Here is a 22,541-nt window from a genome sequence, read left to right on the forward strand (position 1 = left end):
TGGTTATAACATTAGAACAATAGGTCTATGCTGACTAAGGTCTAATGGTCTATGTTGAAAGAAGTATAAGTCCTGACTGTTTTACTGCAGTATACTCTCATCCCTCGGCTAGGAACTAAACCCAGTTCTGATTTACTTCAACCATTAGCTCTCTGTGGTCTCAAATTAAAGGGACCTACAGACTCATCATTCACATCGTCTAAGAGTCTCGTAAATAATTCATATCTTTTGCTACTTTTTGTATCGGGATTCACAGCCTTGCTTTTGACAAAGTCATTCGCTTGTCAGTGAAGCAGGACAGAATGATGACATTGGCACGAATCAGTCGACATAGTGTGAGAAAATCAGGTTACACATTAAGGTGAAGATATACAAACAAATACTAAACAAGGTTATAAATAGTTTAGAAACTGTTAATGTTAGTTTATAGATGAAATATATCTAAACATTAGAATATATAAACATATAATATATAAGAATATAAACAGTTGTTACACATCGGTTGAAATTGTGCGTACTGTAACTGTTATTGACAAGGCCTGCCGTGAATGGCTGTTTTTACATAGACTGCGTCTTTCTGACAGGCTTCTCATTCCTATAATGACCGCAGATATTTCTAGGAGCCAAAGCAGTAGGCATACGCTTAATGACGTTGCTATAAAAACGGGGGAAAGACAATCTCTGAGAACATACTTGGAAAAGGTAATTAAAGTAGAAAGTCAATCAGGGATTAGAGAAAATTGCTGTGGAGTTAATTAAGCGTGTTAAAGTCTCAGCTCCCTCGCGTGTGTTTAAGGAACGGTTTGCTGAAACAATATACCCTTTCCACTTTGTCAGCTAGATTAGATGAGGCCTTTCAGAACGTATTGACGGAAATGAGGCCTTTCGGAATGTATTGAAGGGGAAAACTCTGAGTCTCATAAATAATTTGGATATTTTATTACATTTTATATCGTGATTAACATCCTTACGTTTGACAACGTAATTAGCCTGATTGGGAAAGTTTGGATTATGCTGCACCCACAGGCATGAACTGAATTGAAGATTGATAGCATCTAGAGAGACTCTCAATCTAGCATCTTCAGAGACTCAGTGACAAGGAGAAGTGGCTTCCGGTTCCAGTTCATCATGTCTGGCTGTGGTATCTGTGGATTCATCTCAGGAAGGATCTGCTATTTAGCTTGGTGCAGAACATCGGCAGCAATCTGACCCCGCTGTAGCATCGAAGTGAATGCCAGTCTTTTTGTCAGTCGAGCGTTATTGATCCCCACATCCATGGACTGTCACTGTCCCCCGAGCCTAGCTAGCTCCCTGGCAAGGGGAAGGAGAAACTAACAGGTTACATTGAGCCACATATTTACCTCAAGGCTTGAGAGTGGGTGTGAAATCTCTTCCTGACATCTCTGGGGACTTTAGTGTCTCCTTTTCGCTTTTAGGCCAGGGCTGTACGGTTCACTGCATTGAGGTGTAGTGTAGCTCGCTACCCCCTGCTGCTTCCTGTGCGAGAGAAAATGCTGGAATCAAGAATACGGTCTCACTCATATAAAAGTACTCTCCTCCTGAGCTCGACTGACAGTGTGTTTTGAATGATGGATTGGCTAAATGTGAAATCATGAGAGAGGTCTTTGAGCTAGTTTGTTGTAAGTAGCGGAAGCTGTGTGACATGGTACTCAGCTGTGCGATATTTGCTTGCGCTATACACATGACATACATTTGAAATGTTACATGTGAAACGAAGTCAAATGACACTAAGTCATGTCCAAATTCTTGTCAAGACAATAGCTATGTCAAGGAAGAAACCTATCTGACCTGGCATTTTTCCTATTTTCTTGCCTTGCACCCTGGAATTAAAATATATTTTGGGGCGGGGATGTATCATTTGATTTACACAACATGCCTACCACTTTGAAGATGCAAAATATTTTTCTTGTGAAACAAACAAGAAATAACACAAAAAAAACAGAAAACCTGAGCGTGCATAACTATTCACCCCCCCAATGTCAATACTTTGTAGAGCCACCTTTTGCAGCAATTACAGCTGCAAGTCTCTTGGGGTATGTCTCTATAAGCTTGGCACATCTAGCCACTGGGATTTTTGCCCATACTTCAAGGCAAAACTGCTCCAGCTCCTTCAAGTTGGATGGGTTCCGCTGGTGTACAGCAAACTTTAAGTCATACCACAGACTCTCAATTGGATTGGGTTTTGACTAGGCCATTCCAAGATATTTAAATGTTTTCCCTTAAACCACTCAATGCATGCTATTCAACCGATCACTGCCCGCGCCTGCTCGCCCGTCCAGCATCACTACTCTGGACGGCTCTGACTTAGAATACGTGGACAACTACAAATACCTAGGTGTCTGGTTAGATTGTAAACTCTCCTTCCAGACTCACATTAAGCATCTCCATTCCTAACTTAAATCTAGAATCGGCTTCCTATATCGCAACAAAGCATCCTTCACTCATGCTGCCAAACATACCCTCGTAAAACTGACTATCCTACCGATCCTCGACTTCGGGGATGTCATCTATAAAGTAGCCTCCAACACTCTACTCAACAAACTGGATGCAGTCTATCACAGTGCCATCCGTTTTGTCACGAAAGTCCCATACACTACCCACCATTGCGACCTGTACGCTCTCATTGGTTGGCCCACGCTTCATATTCGTCGCCAAACCCACTGGCTCCAGGTCATCTATAAGTCTCTGCTAGGTAAAGCCCCGCCTTATCTCAGCTCACTGATTACCATAGCAGCACCCACTCGTAGCACACGCTCCAGCAGGTATATCTCACTGGTCACGCCCAAAGCCAATTCCTCCTTTGGTCATCTTTCCTTCCAGTTCTCTGCTGCCAATGACTGGAACAAACTGCAAAAATCTCTGAAGCTGGAAACACTTATCTCCCTCACTAGCTTTAAGCACCAGCTGTCAGAGCAGCTCACAGATTACTGCACCTGTACATAGCCTATCTATAATTTAGCCCAAACAACTACCCTCTTCCCCTACTGTATTTATTTATTTTACTCCTTTGCACCCCATTATTTCTATTTCTACTTTGCACATTCTTCCACTGCAAATCAACCATTCCAGTGTTTTACTTGCTATATTGTATTTACTTCGCCACCATGGCCTTTTTTTGCCTTTACCTCCCATATCTCTCCTCATTTGCTCACATTGTATATAGACTTATTTTTCTACTGTATTATTGAAGGTATGTTTTGTTTATTCCATGTGTAACTCTGTGTTGTTGTATGTGTCGAATTGCTATGCTTTATCTTGGCCAGGTCGCAGTTGCAAATGAGAACTTGTTCTCAACTAACCTACCTGGTTAAATAAAGGTGAAATAAATAAATAAATAAAAAAATAAAAAAAATAAAGTGTTGCTTTAGCAGTATGCTTAGGGTCATTGTCCTGCTGCAAGGTGAACCTCCGTCCCAGTCTCAAATCTCTGGAAGACTGTAACAGGTTTCCCTCAAGAGTTTCCATGTATTTAGCACCATCAATCATTCCTTCAATTCTGACCAGTTTCCCATTCCCTGCCGATGAAAAACATCCCCACAGCATGATGCTGACACCACCATGCTTCACTGTGGGGATGGTATTCTCGGGGTGATGAGAGGTGTTGGGTTTGCGCCAGACATAGCGTTTTCCTTGATGGCCAAAAAGCTCAATTTTAGTCTCATCTGACCAGAGTACCTTCTTCCATATGTTTGGGGAGTCTCCCACATGCCTTTTGGCGAACACCAAACATGTTTGCTTATTTTTTTCTGGACACTCTTCTGTAAAGCCCAGCTCTGTGGAATGTACGGCTTAAAGTGGTCCTATGGACTACAATCTCTGCTGTGGAGCTTTGCAGCTCCTTCAGGGTTATCTTTGGTCTCGTTGTTGCCTCTAATGATTAATGCCCTCCTTGCCTGGTCTGTGAGTTTGGGTGGGCGGCCCTCTCTTGGCAGGTTTGGGGCGGTGCCATATTCATTCCATTTTCTTATTATGGATTTAATGGTGCTCCGTGGAATGATCAAAGTTTCGGATATTTTTTTTATAACCCAACCCTGATCTGTACTTACATTTACATTACATTTACATTACATTTACATTACATTTACATTTAAGTCATTTAGCAGACGCTCTTATCCAGAGCGACTTACAAATTGGTGCATTCACCTTATGATATCCAGTGGAACAACCACTTTACAATAGTGCATCTAACTCTTTTAAGGGGGGGGGTTAGAAGGATTACTTTATCCTATCCTAGGTATTCCTTAAAGAGGTGGGGTTTCAGGTGTCTCCGGAAGGTGGTGATTGACTCCGCTGACCTGGCGTCGTGAGGGAGTTTGTTCCACCATTGGGGTGCCAGAGCAGCGAACAGTTTTGACTGGGCTGAGCGGGAACTGTACTTCCTCAGAGGTAGGGAGGCGAGCAGGCCAGAGGTGGATGAACGCAGTGCCCTTGTTTGGGTGTAGGGCCTGATCAGAGCCTGAAGGTACGGAGGTGCCGTTCCCCTCACAGCTCTGTGGGCAAGCACCATGGTCTTGTAGCTAGTACTTCTCCACCACTTTGTCCCTGCCCTGTTTGGAGAGCTCCTTGGTCTTCATAGTGTCGCTTGCTTGGTGGTGCCGCTTGCTTAGTGGTGTTGCAGACTCTGGGGCCTTTCAGAACAGGTGTATATATACTGAGATCATGTGACAGATCATGTGACACATAGATTGCACACAGGTGGACTTTATTTAACTAATTATGTGACTTCTGAAGGAAATTGGTTGCACCAGATCTTATTTAGGGGCTTCATAGTGAAGGGGGTGAATACATATGCACCACTTTTCCTTTTTTGTATTTTTTATAATTTTCTAAAATTTCATTTCATTTCACCAATTTGGACTATTTTGTGTATGTCCATTACATGAAATCCAAATAAAAATAAATTTAAATTACAGGTTGTAATGCACCAAAATAGGAAAAATGCCAAGGGGGAGAATACTTTTGCAAGGCACTGTATCTAGTCTGCACTTAGGTTTTTACTGAATGTAGTACATCTGAGAAGGTTTAAGAAGGGAATGGTCCATGATTTCCTGTTTATCCTCCATGTGATTCAGTGTCCCTCCCTGAGGATTTATGCTTCGCAAAGCAACAGAATGGAGATGGAAAATATGCAATTATCATCCTCAACTGCACACAGATACAGAACTCAGAATTAGCCAATTCAGGCATATTGAGGACACCAATGACTGTAAAGTAATTGGAAAGGTGTTAAGATAGCAGAAGACCGACTGGGCACAGACGTCAATTCAACGTCTATTCCACATTGGTTCAGTGTAATTTCGTTGAAATGACTTTGAAATAATGTTGATTCAACCAGTGTGTGAACAGTGGGTTATGAGTGTCATAAGATGTTAAACTGTTCCAAGGCAGGGTGCACTGCTCAGAATGTTTATTCTCTTCACTGGATATTATTTGGCATCTACTGGAATCCCATTCATTTTAGTCCCTAGCCAAGACTGTCCCCACTTCTTACTGAATCAAACCATGTTGTAAACTGTGATGATTTGATCATTTATGGCTCTTACAAGAATGGATCAGTCACAGCTAATGAAGATGTTCTCATTTTTGTTTCCTTTCGTATAGATACAATGGAGAGCTGCCAAAGACTGAATATCATCATTGGAGAAATGGAAGAGTGGTAGTGCGACTGCAACTCGGGCAATTCGCACCAAGATGGCGGCCCACCGGATCATCAGAGTGACCAACAGTAATCATGTTCTCCCTCGCTGCAAATCGGAGGGCACGCTCATTGATCTCAACGAAGGGCTCTCTGAGGCTAGCCTCACAGATGTCAAAGGTCAGGATTCAATACTGACTAATGTACCAGACAGTTATTCAGCATTTAAAGATATACTGATTTAAATGTGAATTGAGAATGTTTATGTGAATTTTTGATCTTCTTCTTCTTTTCATCCAGTGCCTTCTTCCAGTGCCTTACGGCTGGACAATTCAGAGTCCCTCGTAACTGCTCGTGAAGTAGTCGCCATCAAAGATTACTGCCCGTCTAGCTTTACCACGTTAAAGTTTTCCAAAGGTGACCGGCTTTATGTGATGGACACGTCGGGTGGAGAGTGGTGGTATGCCCACAACAACACAGAGATGGGCTACATCCCCTCAGCATACGTCCAGCCCATCAACTGTAGAAACTCATCGCTCAGTGATAGTGGCATGATAGACAATCTAGGGGAGTGTACAGACAAAGTGGCTAAGGAGCTGGATCTCCTAGGGGAGTGGACAGGGGTATCCGTTAAGACCACTCCTTATTCGCCTTATTTTAACAGCAACCCCTTCTCCCTCCATACCTCCTCCACCAACCCCTTCATCAACAGTGCTCATCTACGTGGTTCTCTGGACCAGAACTGTAATGAGAGGGGAAGGTCCACGGACCTGCTGGTCTTTGACTCCCTGGAATCCCCAGTCTCCCCCTCGGTACCTAACTCTACCTCCAGCACCACCATGATCAATGGCTTCAGTAACTGCAACATCTTTGACATGATGACATCCACCAGCCCCAACCAGGACCAACAGGTTTTACAGACACTACGAAGGGATAACCCATTCTTCAGGAGCAAGCGATCGTACAGTTTATCGGAGTTGTCCGTCCTACAGACGCAATCCAACCCCCCTTTGCCTTCTTCCGGGTTCTTCACTGGCCTCAAGGCTCCCTCGCCAGAGCAGTTTCAGAGCAGGGAGGATTTCAGGACTGCGTGGCTAAACCATCGGAAGCTGGCCAGATCTTGCCATGACCTGGACTCTCTGGGGCAGAGCCCTGGTTGGGGACAGACTCAGCCGGTGGAGACCAACATTGTCTGTAAACTAGACAGTCGTGGAGGGGCCGTTCAGCTCCCAGACACCCAGATCAGCGTCCATGTCCCTGAGGGACACGTGGGTCCTGAAGACACCCAGCAGATCTCCATGAAGGCCCTACTGGACCCTCCACTGGAGCTGAACAATGACCACTGCTCCACGGTCAGCCCAGTGGTGGAAATCAAACTGTCCAACATGGAGACCAAGTCCTTCATCACTCTGGAGATGACTGTGTCCGTGACGGTGAAGAAAGACAGCGGTCAGGTAGCCGAGGTGCTCTGCGTCCGGAGTGACTGCAAGGAGGGACCCTATATAATCATCCCACATGCCTACCTATACAAGGACACAGTACAAGTCCAGTTGGATAACTTGGAGCCGTGTATGTACGTTGTAGTAGTGGTGCAGGCCCAGCACGTCAACCTTAATACAACTGTATGGGACAATGTGTTGAAGAAAGTCACCCTGGGTGTCTATGGGCCCAAGCACATCCATCCTTCGTTCAAGACGGTCGTGGCCCTATTTGGGCATGACTGTGCCCCTAACACCCTACTGGTGAGTGAGGTGGGGAAGCAGGCCCACTCCACCCCTCCAGTGGCGCTCACGCTGTGGGGGAAGCATCAGTTTTTCCTGGGACGGCCCCAGGACCTCCAGGTTGGTCTATACTCCAACATGTCTACCTATATGATCAAGGCTAATGAGCAAGCCAGGATTATTCGGGGCTCCCAGGTCAAACTGGGGAAGGTTAGCCGACTCATTTACATGATCACATCCAACAACCCTGAAGACATCTCAGACTTCACCTTGCAGGTCCAGGTCAAAGACGGCCTGGACTGTATTCTGGCTCAGTTCTGCGTCCAAACACCGCAACCGCCTCCAAAGAGTGGAGCGAGGAACTCCGGCCAAAGGAGGTTCCTGAAGAAGAAAGAGGTGGTGGGTAAGATTCTTCTGTCGCCTCTGGCCATCACTGCCAAATATCCACAGTTTCAGGAGCGCTGCATCACCAACCTGAAGTTTGGCAAGTTGCTCAAAACTGTGATCAGGCAAAACAAGAGCACATACCTGTTGGAATACAAGAAGGGAGACGTGATCGCCTTGCTGAGTGAGGAGAAAATCAAACTACGAGGACAACTGTGGACCAAAGAGTGGTATATTGGATATTATCAGGGAAAGACCGGGCTTGTTCATGCGAAAAACGTTCTGGTTTTGGGGAAAGTCAAGCCTATTTATTTCTGTGGTCCAGACCTCACGACTACCGTGCTAGTGGAGGAGATTCTGAAGCCTTGCAAATTTCTCACGTACATCTACGCCTCTGTGAGGACGGTACTCATGGAGAATATAGGGAACTGGAAGGCCTTTGCAGACGCGCTGGGATATGGGAACTTACCTTTGTCGTATTTCTGTCGGACAGAACTGGACAACGAGCCTGAGAAGGTTGCGTCGGTTCTGGAGAAGCTCAAGGAGGACTGCACTAACGTGGACATCAAGGAGAGAAAGACCTTCCAGAAGGAACTCATGACAGTACGTTTGTGTGTGTGTGTGTTTGTCTCTCTGTCTCTCTCTCTCTCTCTGATGTGTGTGTGTGTGTGTGTGTGTGTGTGTGTGTGTGTGCGTGTGCGTGTGTGTGTGCGTGTGTGTGTGTGTGTGTGCGTGTGCATGTGCGTGTGTGCGCGTGCGTGCGTGCGTGTGTGTGTTTGGAAACCCCTCATCGTGCACATTGTACCTCTTAGGTTGTAGAAGCGATTCAAATGTATGGTTCAATACAGAAACCTTATCAAAAGCTAAAAAATAGGAAATTCCACTTTCACCTGGAAATGGGTAGCGCTTCTGTGTTTATTCCCTATTTTCCATCAGCAGCAGATGTTGACATGGTGTTCCCATTCTGTCAGAGGCAATGGGCTGTGATGTACTGTGAGATGGGGAGGCTGATATGTTACTGTACTCAGCTTATTCAGTCACATGTGGTAAGCAGTTTTCCCTTATCGCCTCAGGGTGCCTTAAGAGTAGGCCTACTGGTTGGGAGAATAAGTGTGGTGTGACTTACAATGCACAAAAACACAGCTACACCACCTCCTTCAGTGCAACTCACAGAGATTCTCCTCAAAGCAGGCAGAGTTGCTGTTGTGACAGAAAGTGTTGACTCAACATGCCTCCCACCTCTCTCTCTCTCTCTCTCTCTCTCTCTCTCTCTCTCTCTCTCTCTCTCTCTCTCTCTCTCTCTCTCTCTCTCTCTCTCTCTCTCTCTCTCTCTCTCTCTCTCTCTCTCTCTCTCTCTCTCTCTCTCTCTCTCAGTCTCCAGTCACCCTTGTCCTTTTTAAGTTTTAGACAGAAGTGCTTGGTAATGTAACTATAGCCCACATTGCATCAGTCACAAACAGGCAACCGTTGCTTGAATTTGGATCTGTGGAGAAATTGGATCTGTCTGTGAAAGTGAGGTTGATGTCTTTTTCACAATGCTTGCTTTTGGAAACATTTTATCAGTAAGAGCTAGCATATATCAGTTTATTTTGGCATGAAATATATCAGGTGTCTATGCCTTTCAATGGTATTCTGATCAAAGGCAGGCTAGAATTCAAACAAGCAACCATTTTTCTGCCATCAGGCATGATAAGCTGAGTAGACAAAGGGATGACGATGGATTGGTCCCAGAAAGCAATGAACCATGCCCAAAGCCCTCGTACTACCCCTCCTCACACACACACACACACACACACACACACACACACACACACACACACACACACACACACACACACACACACACACACACACACACACACACACACACTATTTATGGTGGACAAACAGATCTGTTTAATGTGCCCACTAGCCTGGGAGTAACCTAACATAGCAAGCGTAAAAGAAAACACACGAGTGGAGTTCCCACATCCGGTTTTCAGTGGAAAAGGAAGCTAGGTTGAATGAGCTGTATCCCTGAAACCTGGAGGCATCTGGTTGTTGGTATCTCTGCTAATGGTGGCCTGGAAGCGGTCTTTGAATTAGATCCATGTCTTATCTTTTCATTCCAGCCAGTCCTGATCGCCTTCTAGCCACAGTAGAAACAGAGTGCTGTTGCCTATCCTGATCAGGCCAAGACACACCAGATATAACATCAGTGACACAACTGTTGGTCCATACTGATCCCTGAAATACTGTACATTAGAGCAGGATCTTGAGGACCATTGATATTGCTGTGTTGTAGTCTACAGATGCCGTGTCTTACTTTGATCCTCCTGTTGTTGCAGGAATTTTCCTGCATAGCAAGAAGAAATGCAAACGTGTAATGTATTCAAGGTTTAAAAAGGCTCCTAAAGTTAGTCATTTCCTTGATGCTATACATTTTTTTAGTTAATTATATTCCACATAAGAATTGACATATCCTGTTGCTACAAGATTATTTATCTGCGATGTGAAACTGGCTCAAATTAAGATACGAGATCTGTATATAGGTTTGTGTGGGGGAGATGGTTGCACAAAGGTTTGACAATATTGAAGCACATTATGTCATTATAGTGAGAGTCTATGGTGAGTGTAGTGAGAGTTATGTGGTCTTTCTGTTGTTCTGTGGTCATTCTGTGGTTCTGTGGCCTTTCCTCAAAGGTAGTAATTTGCCCTTTTGGTGACCTTATTCTCACACAGTAGTAATTACTTCTCTGGACTAAAAGTGTTAATCAAAACATGTGTGCAAGAAGTAAACTAAGAAGCTTTAAAGCTCAGTTAGTAGGCATCGTTAGACAGAACTGAACCGTGGTTAGGTCATATGCTTGTCTGAATTAACACAACAACAAAAAATACACGACCAAAAGTATCGAACATCTCCTTCCAAAGTCATGAGCATTAATATGGAGTTGGTTCCCCCTTTGTTGCTATAAAAGCCTCCACTCTTCTGGGAAGGCTTTCCACTAGATGCTGGACTATTGCTGCGGGGACTTGCTTCCATTCAGCCACAAGAGCATTATTGAGGTCGGGCACTGATGTTTGAACTAGAGGTCGACCGATTATGATTTTTCAATGCCGATACCGATACCGATTATTGGAGGACAAAAAAGCCGATACCGATTAATCGGCCGATTTATTTAAAAAATAATAATAATAATATATATACGTATATATATATCATACACACACACACACACACACACATTTTTGTAATAATGACAATTGCAACAATACTGAATGAACAATGAACACTTTTATTTTAACTTAATATAATACATAAATACACACACAGCTCTGAAGTGACAATGATACTGAAGAGTCTGCTTAGGAGACAAATACTCTCAACTGTTTGAATAAAAATAGAGTTTAAGTTACCTGTGATGAATGTTGAAAACAAAAACTTTAATTTCTATATGCAGGAAATCCTATTTTAATAATGGGCATGGTAAGAATTGACAACCAAAGTGTGAGTCATAATTCCCATGACACCTAGCAAAATCTGAAAAGCGGTTCCTTCATTTATTCCATAGGATATTTTTAGATTCACTTAAAATAAGGTCTGTGTTTCGTGTAGGCTTACATCACCGTGCCAATTTTATAACTGTGTAGATATCCATAGGACAAGGTAACTCTGATCAATATTGGCTAAATATAAGCGAAGATAAAAAAAATGTGTAGAGTGGATTTATGAAAATATGTTGACAAACGTTACCTTATCCTAGTGAGATTTACACGGGTATCAAAACGTCGAGGCGGTTTAAGCCTGCACGAAACACAGACCTTATTTGAAGTAGATTTAGACATTCTCTATGGAAGACATGAACGGTAAAATAACGAAGGAACCCCTTTCAAATTCAGCCACAAGTTATTACAGGAATTATAACGCGTCGACTATTTCTGTCTAAACCATATACCTTTGACTAATCCGGAAACTATCACCTCGAAAACAAAACGTTTATTCCGTTCCGTATTTTATCTAACGGGTGGCATCCATGAGTCTAAATATTCCTGTTACATTGCACAACCTTCAATGTTGTCATAATTACGTAAAGTTCTGGCAAATTAGAAATGACCCAATTTCACCTGGTTAATATTGCCTGCTAACCTGGATTTCTTTTAGCTAAATATGCAGGTTTAAAAATATATACTTGTGTATTGATTTTAAGAAAGGCATTGATGTTTATGGTTAAGTACACATTGGAGCAATGACAGTCATTGATTGATTGTTTTTTATAAGATAAGTTTAATGCTAGCTAGCAACTTACCTTAGCTTACTGCATTCGCTAACAGGCAGGCTCCTCGTGGAGTGCAATGTAATCAATGCAAGATTGGATCCCCCGAGCTGACAAGGTTAAAAATCTGTCGTTCTGCCCCTAAACGAGGCAGAACGTTCCTAGGCCGTCATTGAAAATAAGAATGTGTTCTTAACTGACTTGCCTAGTTAAATAAAGATTAAATAAAGGTGTAAAAAAAAAAAATTGGCAAATCGACGCCCAAAAATACAGATTTCCGATTGTCATGAAAACTTGAAATCGGCCGATTAATCGGAATGGCCGATTAATCGGTCGACCTCTAGTTTGAACTCAACGTTCCAATTCATCCCAAAAGTGTTCGATGAGAATGAGGTCAGGGCTCTGTGCAGGCCAGTCAAGTTCTTCCAGACCTATCTCAACAAACCATTTCTGTGGATTTCGCTTTGTGCACGAGGGCATTGCCATTCTGAAACAGGAAAGGGCCTTCCCCAAACTGTTGCCACAAAGTTGGAAGCACAGAATCGTCTAGAATGTCAATGTATGCTGTAGCGTTAAGATTTCCCTTCACTGGAACTAAGTGGCCTAGCCTGAACCATGAAAAACAGCTCCAGAACATTATTCCTCCTCCACTAAATTTTACAGTTGGCACCATGCACTCGGGCAGGTAGTGTTCTCCTGGCATCCGCCAAACCCATATTTGCCCGTCGGACTGCCAGATGGTGAAGCATGATTCATCACTCCAGAGAACTTTTCCACTGCTCCAGAGTCCAATGGCTGGAGCTTTACACCAACACTTTGCATTGCACATGGTGATCTTAGGCGTGTATACGGCTGCTCAGCCATGGAAACCCATTTCATGAAGCTCCCGACGAACAGCTCTTGTGCTGACGTTGCTTCCAGAGGCAGTTTGGAACCCGGTAGTGAGTGTTTTAACTGAGGACAGATGATTTTTACACGCTACGCGCTTCAGCACTCAGAGGTCCCGTTCTGTGAGCTTGTGTGGCCTACCTCTTCGTGGCTGAGCCGTTGTTGCTCCTAGACCTATCCACTTCACAATAACAGCATTTACAGTTGACCAGGATAGCTCTAGCAGGGCAGAAATTTGACAAACTGTAACGGAATTCGTCCTCCTCATCTGACGAGGAGTAAGAAAGGTCGGACCAATGCGCAGCGTGGTAAGTGTCCATTATATTTAATAATCCTGAACACGACAACAATATAAAAATAACAAAGTGAATAGAATATAAAACCGAAACAGTCCCGTACCGTGAACAAACAGACACGGAAGACAACCACCCACAAAACACAACAGAAAACAGGCTACCTAAATATGGTTCCCAATCAGAGACAATGACTAACACCTGCCTCTGATTGAGAACCATATCAGGCCAAACGAAAAACCCAACATAGAAACACAAAACATAGATAACCCACCCAACTCACGCCCTGACCATACTAAAACAAAGAAAATACAAAAGAACTAAGGTCAGAACGTGACACAAACTGATTTGTTGGAAAGGTGATATCCTATGACGGGGCCACGTTGAAAGTCACTGAGCTCTTCAGTACGGGCCATTCTACTGACAATGTTTGTGTATGGAGATTGCATGGTTGTGTGCTCGTTTTTATACACCGGTCAGCAACGGGTGTGGCTGAAATAGCCGAATCCACTAATTTGAAGGGTTGTCAACATATTTTTGTATATATAGTGTATCTGATTATTATATAAAAGTCTCTTAATAGAAGATAACCGAGATTATCACTTATCAGCTAAGTGGCCTATGATTCAAATCCTCACAAAGCTCTGTCTAGCCTAAACAACGCTGTGCTCTATGGGATTTACTAGCCTGCCTTCCCTTTTTTCTGAGTCGCTAGCATGGTCTGACAGGTGTTGTCAGTTGAAATGTGAGGAGAGGAAAGGAGACATTGGTCAGGCCAGATCGCAGGCCAGGGGGGGTTGAGCGACCAACGCAAACTGACACCGCTGAGAATTCTCAATGTGATGGATGGCGTTGCTCAGGTAGCGGACAATTGAAATGCCATCCCACTGCTCATCACTGAAATAGATCCCAATGGCCAACCAGAAAGACAGAGAGAGACACCTGCATACTCCACAGAGTGGTAAGACATTAGGCTATACAAGTGGACTGCTTTTCTCTCATCAATGAATATCATATGAGGATCTTTATGGGTAGCAGAAAGACACCTCCAGATTCTTTCTTTCTTTAACCTTTATTTACACAGGGTGTCGTATTGAGACCCAGGTCTCTTTTACAAATGATCCCTGTAATACTTCAGTACACATATTAAAGACACAGTCTAGTCAAAAACATGATATTCCTGTGTTTTATATACAGTTGAAGTTGGAAGTTTACATACACCTTAGCCAAATACATTTGAACTCAGTTTATCACAATTCCTGACATTTCATCCTAGTAAAAATTGCCTGTTTTAGGTCAGTTAGGATCACCACCTTATTTTAAGAACGTGAAATGTCAGAATAATAGTAGAGAGAATGATTTATTTCAGCTTTTATTTATTTCATCACATTCCCAGTGGGTCAGAAGTTTACATACACTCAATTAGTATTTGGTAGCATTGCCTTTAAATTGTTTAACTTGGGTCAAACGTTTCAGGTAGACTTCCACAAGCTTCCCACAATAAGTTGGGTGAATTTTGGCCCATTCCTCCTGACAGAGCTGGTGTAACTGAGTCAGGATTGTAGGCTTCCTTGCTCGCACACGCTTTTTCAGTTCTGCCCACACATTTTCTATAGGATTGAGGTCAGGGCTTTATGATAGCCACTCCAATACCTTGACTTTGTTGTCCTTAAGCCATCTTGCCACAACTTTGGAAGTATGCTTGGGGTCATTGTCCATTTGGAAGACCCATTTGTGACCAAGCTTTAACTTCCTGACTGATGTCTCGAGATGTTGCTTCAATATATCCACATAATTTTCCTGCCTCATGATGCCATCTATTTTGTGAAGTGCACCAGTCCCTCCTGCAGCAAAGCACCCCCACAACATGATGCTGCCACCCCCGTGCCTCACGGTTGGGATGGTGTACTTCGGCTTGCAAGCCTCCCCCTTTTTCCTCCAAACATAACGATGGTCATTATGGCCAAACAGTTCTATTTTTGATTCATCAGACCAGAGGACATTTCTCCAAAAAGTATGATCTTTGTCCCCATGTGCAGTTGCAAACCATAGTCTGGCTTTTTTATGGTGGTTTTGGAGCAGTGGCTTCTTCCTTGCTGAGCTGCCTTTCAGGTTATGTCGATATAGGACTTGTTTTACTGTGGATATAGATACTTTTGTACCTGTTTTCTCCAGCATCTTCGCAAGGTCTTTTACTGTTGTTCTGGGATTGATTTGCACTTTTCGCACCAAAGTACGTTCATCTCTAGGAGACAGAACGCGTCTCCTTCCTGAGCGGTATGATGGCTGCGTGGTCAGATGGTGTTTATACTTGCGTACTACTGTTTGTACAGATGAACGTGGTACCTTCAGGCATTTGGAAATTGCTCCCAAGGATGAACCAGACTTGTGGAGGTCTACAATTCTTTTTCTGAGGTCTTGGCTGATTTATTTGGATTTTCCCATGATGACAAGCAAAGAGGCACTGAGATTGAAGGTAGGCCTTGAAATACATCCACAGGTACACCTCCAATTGACTCAAATGATGTCAATTAGCCTATCAGAAGCTTCTAAAGCCATGACATAATTTTCTGGAATTTTCCAAGCTGTTTAAAGGCACAGTCAACTTAGTTTATGTAAACTTCTGACCCACTAGAATTGTGATACAGTGAATTATAAGTGAAATAATCTGTCTGTAAACAGTTGTTGGAAAAATTACTTGTGTCATGCACAAAGTAGATGTCCTAACCGACTTGCCAAAACTATAGTTTGTTAACAAGAAATTTGTGGAGTGGTTGAAAAAAACGAGTTTTAATGACTCCAACCTAAGTGTATGTAAACGTCTGACTTCAACTGTATATATCCACACTATGAGGTTGGAATACTACTGTGGAATTGTGTGAAAATGACCAAAATGACCTTTTATTGTAAGAGTTTGAAAAGACCGCCTGAAATTTCAGCCTGTTTTGGTGGGATGGAGTTCCAAACCTCTCTGCCAATAACAGCTAGTTTTCTGTTTTCCCCTCCTTACTCAGACCACTCCCAGACAGTCCTAGCAAAATTCTTGCTTGATAAATTGCTCTTTACTAAGAAGCTATTTTTATATATTTTTGACCATTTTAATAAAAAATCATCTTTAAATATGAAATGTAATCAATCTATAAATATGAATTGTAATAAATGAATACAAAATTTAAAAAATACATGTAATACATTTTGTGTGTAGTGAGACACTGCAAGTTGAGAATTACTTTGCACAAACACTTTTGACAAATAGATATGGCAATGATTTCAGTCACCACTGCCATCATCCTATGTACTGTACGCACCATTAAATAGAATGACTGAAAGTCGCCGTTGGGCCTACTTTCCCTATTTCAAACTACAGAGAAGTTTATAGACTGCTGATGTAGATAACTTTTCCTCACCTATAAAGTCCCTGGTTGACTTTAATGAGGAGGTTGAGTCCTTCTTACTGTGTTCTCCCATCTCCTCTCTCCTCTCCCCTGATGTTAGTCTCAGGGACACTTTGTGTTTGTGTGTATGTGTGCACGCTCCTTTCCCTGCCTTTTAAATGCAGGGAGAAGAGCCAGACAGGCTCATTTGGAATGGAGCTTAGAGAGATAACTGCCTCTGAGAGCTCTGGTGCACAGGGTATTTTTGAGATGTCAGTCATGTCTGTCAGGGCTTTCCCCCAGTGGACATGTGGATCAAGTCAAAGAGATGGAGTAATCCACACACACACACACACACACACACACACACACACACACACACACACACACACACACACACACACACACACACACACACACACACACACACACACACACACACACACACACACAGACATTTTGAAGGATGTCACTATAGCTTCCTCATTTTCATCAGCCTGCTTACCACTGGCATTCAGGTGCCGCTCTCTGAACGGATGAGAAACTGTCTGAGTGTGTGTGTGTGTGTGTGTGTGTGTGTGTGTGTGTGTGTGTGTGTGTGTGTGTGTGTGTGTGTGTGTGTGTGTGTGTGTGTGTGTGTGTGTGTGTGTGTGTGTGTGCGTGCGCGCGTGTGCGCAGGCAGGATATGCTTCAGAACATTTCAGCGAGTCACGTAGTTTTATCATAGGTTTAGGTTAAGAGTTGAAACGAGAGGTAAACGTGAATGGCATAAGGCCTTTTGGATTTGGAAGTTTTTATAAGGCTCCATTGCACTCTGGAATGTTTGAAAAATAAATGAGATCGCTCACTGAACTGTGCAAGAGGTCATTCAAAAGAGCTGGATTCCTTTTTATACAGTACCTCTCTGAAGATAAAGAAAATGGAATATGACATTACTAGCTATTGGTTTCATAAAAGACTACTGCATGAACCATAGTACATTATCACAAAGTTTATCTGCTGCCATGGAATAAATTACCCAACTCCTCAGCACTGTATGGGGAAATGACATGTCATTCGGTTGTAGGTTTCCATGACAGGAAGTGATTGAAGGATTATGAAGATGGATGTTGAGTTAAGAGGTTTAAAGAGACAGTGATTCAACTAATCTTCCTGCTGGTTGAAGGCTATATGACATAACTGTGTGTCACGTTCCTGACCTGTTTTCTCTTGTTTTTGTATGTGTTTAGTTGGTCAGGGCGTGAGTTGGGTTGGGCATTCTATGTTATGTGTTTCTATGTTGGGAAATGTGTTGCCTGATATGGTTCTCAATTAGAGGCAGGTGTTTGACGTTTCCTCTGATTGAGAACCATATTAAGGTAGGTTGTTTCACATTGTTTGTTGTGGGTGGTTGTCTCTCGTGTCTGTATGTTTACCACACGGGACTGTTTCGTTTGTCGTTCGTGTATTTTGTTAAAGTGTTTTCGTGTTTCGTCTTTACTTTAATAAATATCATTATGTCCACATTTACCGCTGCATTTTGGTCCGACCCTTACTCGGACGATCGTTACACTGTGACATGGTAACGAGAGTTGCGTTCCAAAGGGCACTCCATAAGGGTCTGGTCAAAAGTAGTACACTGTATAGGGCCCTCAAACTCAACTCTGGACCTCGAAGCCAGTTCCACACCATTTTGTTCATTGTTCCCCTCTAGTCAGGAACTGATTTAGATCTGGGACACCAGGTGTGTACAATTCGTTATCAGGTAGAACAGAAAACCAGTAGGCTTCGAACCTCGTAGGATAAGAGTTGAATACCCCTGATACATGGTATAGCGTGCCATTTGGTACTCAGCCTAGTGACTACGCTACCATGTTGACTACTCGGCCCTGCCAGACCAGTGTCAGATGGTGTGAATGACACAGCATTAGGTCTGTGATTGAACTGAGTCCCTCCACTGTGTCATTCACGGTTGACTCAGTTGCCATTGTTGGCAGATGGCGGTAGAAGCCGGCCCAGTAGCCAGACAGGTGGTGGTGATGGTGGACGTTATGCTGCAGTCCTATTTTAGTAACTTTGACAGAAATGTGAGTCCTGATTCAGCAGTCAGCGCAGGACAGAGGCCAGCTCATTAAAACAGTGCTGTTCAGAGTCAGGCCAGGTGGCCGAGGTGACTGGAGTAGCACTGGAATGCTTTGAAGACAGTGCATGTGTCCCAGTAGCACCCTATTCCCTATTTAGTGCACTACTTTTGACCACGGCCCCATAGGGGACTTGCCTAGTTAAATAAAGGTTAAATAAAATGTAATAAATATAGGGCAATGTTTCCCCATCTCCAGTCCTCGAGTACCCCAACATAACCCTGGATAAGCACACCTGATTCAACTATTCATCAAGCCCTAAATGAGTTGAATGAGGTGTGTTTGTCCAGGGCTACAACATAAATATATGCTGTTGGCGGTACTGGAGGACTGGAGTTGAGAAACACCGATATAGGGAATAGGGTGCCATTTGGGATGCAGAAGGCACTCAGCTCCCAGTGTGCCTCATTCTCTTTCTGCAAAGCAAACAAATGCTGGCTCTTCTATTTACATACGGTACTGTGCAAGATATACATAGTGTACCTGTCTCAGTAGATCCTGTCAAGTGGCAGGCAAACTCTCCAAAGAGACTTTGAAGTGGAAAAAACGTTTATGTATTAACTGTTTTGTAAGATTTAGTGGTGAAAAATATGCGGTCTCTTATTGGCAGGCTTAAACTGGTTGGCTCAGACTTGAAAACACGAGTTCCTGTACATAAAACATATTGTTTTTACTGGGTTGTACTTTCCATTATCCTTTGATATTCTATAGCCCTCCTGGGTTGTAGCCTACACAGACATGCTGTATGTCAGCCCACCTCCTCGTGGGATCCTGATAGACTTGATTAACTGTCTCTCTGTTTCTTTCATCCCCTGTTCGTCTGTGGTGTTTCTGGTGGAGAGAGGATGGGACTACTAGTGTATTTTCTCTGGCCTCCTGGTTTCATTCTTGTTCAACACATATGTGCGTTTGTGTGGTAAGACCTAGAGAGGCTCTTCTCAATCATGCTATAAATCACCCTCAGAGTTCACAGCAGGCTTTGTAGAGAGTCGGGAGGGATAGTGTAGCCGTAGTTAGAGACGCACATGTATTGTATCAAGACAATACCCTGGCCCCCTAATGCTGTTCCTCCCCACTCCTTTCACTATGTCTAGATAGTCATGTCTTTACCCCCTTTAATGGTGAACACCATGTGACACAATGGTGTGTCTTTGCTGATCCTTGGGGTGTGTTGTTGAACTGTTGTGTCGTGGCTAAATGTTGTCTTCTGTTGTCGACGACCTATGCTCCAGCAGGAATTAAAAGCCTGAATGAGTAAATCAACTTGTCTTTGTGTGGCCTTTCCTCTAGGCCCTGTTGAAGATGGACTGCCAGGGTCTGGTGGCCAGGCTGATCATGGACTTTGTCCTGCTGACCACGGCCGTGGAGGTGGCCCCGCGCTGGAGGGAGCTGGCGGAGAAGCTGGCCCGGGTGAACAAGCAGCAGATGGAGCAATACGAGGCTCCGCACAGGGACAAGAACGGCCTGGTGGACAATGAGGTGAGATTATCAGCCCATTACTTCTAGGTACTGTAACATTTACTGGGTGTGACTGATGTTGGCTGCCTCAGACCGGTAATCAAAATGGACGTGAGAAAATGCTAACCCTGCCATCTGGTTCTTGTGTGCAGTGTTCTTTTATATCAGCCAGTCAGACTTGACCTTAGACGCGCATTTGGAATGATTCTCTGTCCCCTCTGTTGATCTTAAAGGGTTTTACAAGTACATTGGATTGATTGATTGATCGTTTGTTCTATGACAGTCAATTGATTGATTGATCCTATGTTGACAGTCAATGTGGAAGCCAGCCTATGACTTCCTGCTGACCTGGGCGGCCCAAATTGGGGACAGCTACCGGGACGTGATCCAGGAGCTGCACCTGGGCCTGGACCGGATGAAGAATCCCATAACCAAGCGCTGGAAGCACCTCACCGGAACGCTCATTCTGGTCAACAGCCTAGATACGTTACGCAGCTCTGCCTTCAGCCCTGTAGGACAGGGGGACTATGCCATTTGATCTTAAACCATCTACGTCTGAAATGGCATCCTATTCCCTAAATAGCCTGCGTTTACGCAGGAAGCCCAATTCTGATATTTTTCCCACTAATTGGCCAGTCACATCAGATCTTTTCACATCAGATCTTTTTCAGAGCTGATCTGATTGGTCAAAATACCAATTAGTGAACAAAAGATCCGAATTGGGCTGCCTGTGTAAATGTAGGCCACACATTTTGGCTGGAGCCTGGTCAGAAGCAATGCACTATGTAGGAAGTAGTGAGTCTCAGGAGCTGAGGGGTGATTCCTAACTTCCACTGACGTGAAATGTTAACTTAGTCATGCACTGACGTCAGTGGGAGACTAGGTGAACGTTTGGTTTAACTTGAAGTTAGAGTTCACACCCAGAGAATTTTGAAGCTATGTCAGAAATGGCACCCTATTCCCTACATAGTAGTGCACTAGTTTTTGCAAGAACTTGGTCAAAAGTAGTGCGATATATAGGGAATAGTGTGCCATTTAGGATGCACACTGAGTCTCTGGAGCTTGGCACTATGGATCCAGCAGGACTACTACTGGCCTCCTCCAGCCCTCAGGATGACCAATCACCAATCGGACCTTGACCGTAGCTGTTATACCTTGAACGTTCAACTCTTGACCCTGCTCCCATCCTGTTGCACAGGACTACAATGGTTTGTAACCAGTTACCACCACTTCACACAGAGCACATAGATATAGACTGTAGGTCTATTTCTCTAGAGGGTTAAACACTCAACACTCTTATTGGAATTTACAGTAGATTATTATTAAGCCACAATATCGATGTGATTTCATAATGGTTGATGTTACAATCAATTTCTAAAGGGTGGTTTTTAATCTGTATCGTCTTTTGCTACACATTTTTTTTCTACAGAAAGTGGCATAGCACTCGTTTTTATTGCTTTTTTCCCACTAAATATATAGATATATTTCAAATGAAAAATGTACAGAAACTTGATTTATGAAGTGCATTATATTATACGCAACCTCTTTGGATTTCTATCGCCCTTAAGTGTTCCTGTGCTTCAAATCTCTTTTTGACTGCTCTTTGTACTTTTTGCTTGCCAAAACAGTTAGGTGCTAGCCTAGCTATCACAGCTTATTGTTCTACACAAAAGTATCATAAGTTCAGAATAACCCCCCTTTGGTTAGTTTCCTCTATGTTCACTTTAGGACAAAATGCGTGCCACAAAAAGCTGAATAATAATTACATAATGTATCCAACAAGGATCTTTTCTCTTTGTTTTCTGAAAGTTGAAAAGCAGAATTACCTCACAACATGGTCTCTTCATTTCATTTGTTTAACCGGCAGTAACGGAATGAACAATTATCATGAGGAATTAAATTGGCTGTGATGGTTTCAATGGTTTGGTACGCCATTTTGAAGCTTGTGAACTAATGAAGCCTTTTTGTCCTTGATTTGCTCATGAATGTATTTTGGTTGCTGTGTTTTGCATTTTCAATGATATCAATCAAAAGCTTAAACTCCGGAGCTATTAATCGTTATACAGTCTTTCTCTTCGTGTAACGCTACTGTGTGTTTTCAGTGCAAGAGCTGTATTTTGTATGTTTTGTGAATTTCAGATGAAATATTAATAGTATTATTTGCGTAGTTAAATGGTCACACTGGTCTGTGACGGTACAGATTGGCAAGTTCTGCACATCGATGCCTCTATTGGTTGTTGTCTTTACCCGTTGGTTCGTATTGACTCAATAAAATGACTGACAATTCTAAAGTGCTTCTGTCCGGCAGGTTCATGGTCGGAATTTGTGTTCCGTGATTCGACATTCACAGACATTATTCAATGTGATTTGTCTCAGTATGGCCCTACACAAAGG

The 22,541-nt window shown here is 43.3% G+C and overlaps 1 protein-coding gene across 2 annotated transcripts in view; it reads left to right on the plus strand.

Annotated features, from left to right (window-relative positions):
* The window catches only part of LOC139566183 (SH3 domain-binding protein 4-A-like), a 38,240-nt gene extending 15,802 nt beyond the window's left edge, over positions 1–22,438 (plus strand). For both annotated transcript variants that reach the window (XM_071387189.1, XM_071387190.1), the window contains exons 2-5: positions 5,623–5,836; positions 5,957–8,364; positions 19,980–20,168; positions 20,461–22,438. In XM_071387189.1, coding sequence (XP_071243290.1) covers positions 5,713–5,836; positions 5,957–8,364; positions 19,980–20,168; positions 20,461–20,685 — 2,946 coding nt within the window. In that variant the 5' untranslated portion in view covers positions 5,623–5,712 and the 3' untranslated portion in view covers positions 20,686–22,438. The remainder of the gene's footprint in view (positions 1–5,622; positions 5,837–5,956; positions 8,365–19,979; positions 20,169–20,460) is intronic.
* The last annotated feature ends 103 nt before the right edge of the window (positions 22,439–22,541 follow it).

This window comes from Salvelinus alpinus, chromosome 38 (assembly GCF_045679555.1).
Source record: "Salvelinus alpinus chromosome 38, SLU_Salpinus.1, whole genome shotgun sequence".
NCBI classification, from domain to species: Eukaryota; Metazoa; Chordata; class Actinopteri; order Salmoniformes; family Salmonidae; genus Salvelinus; species Salvelinus alpinus.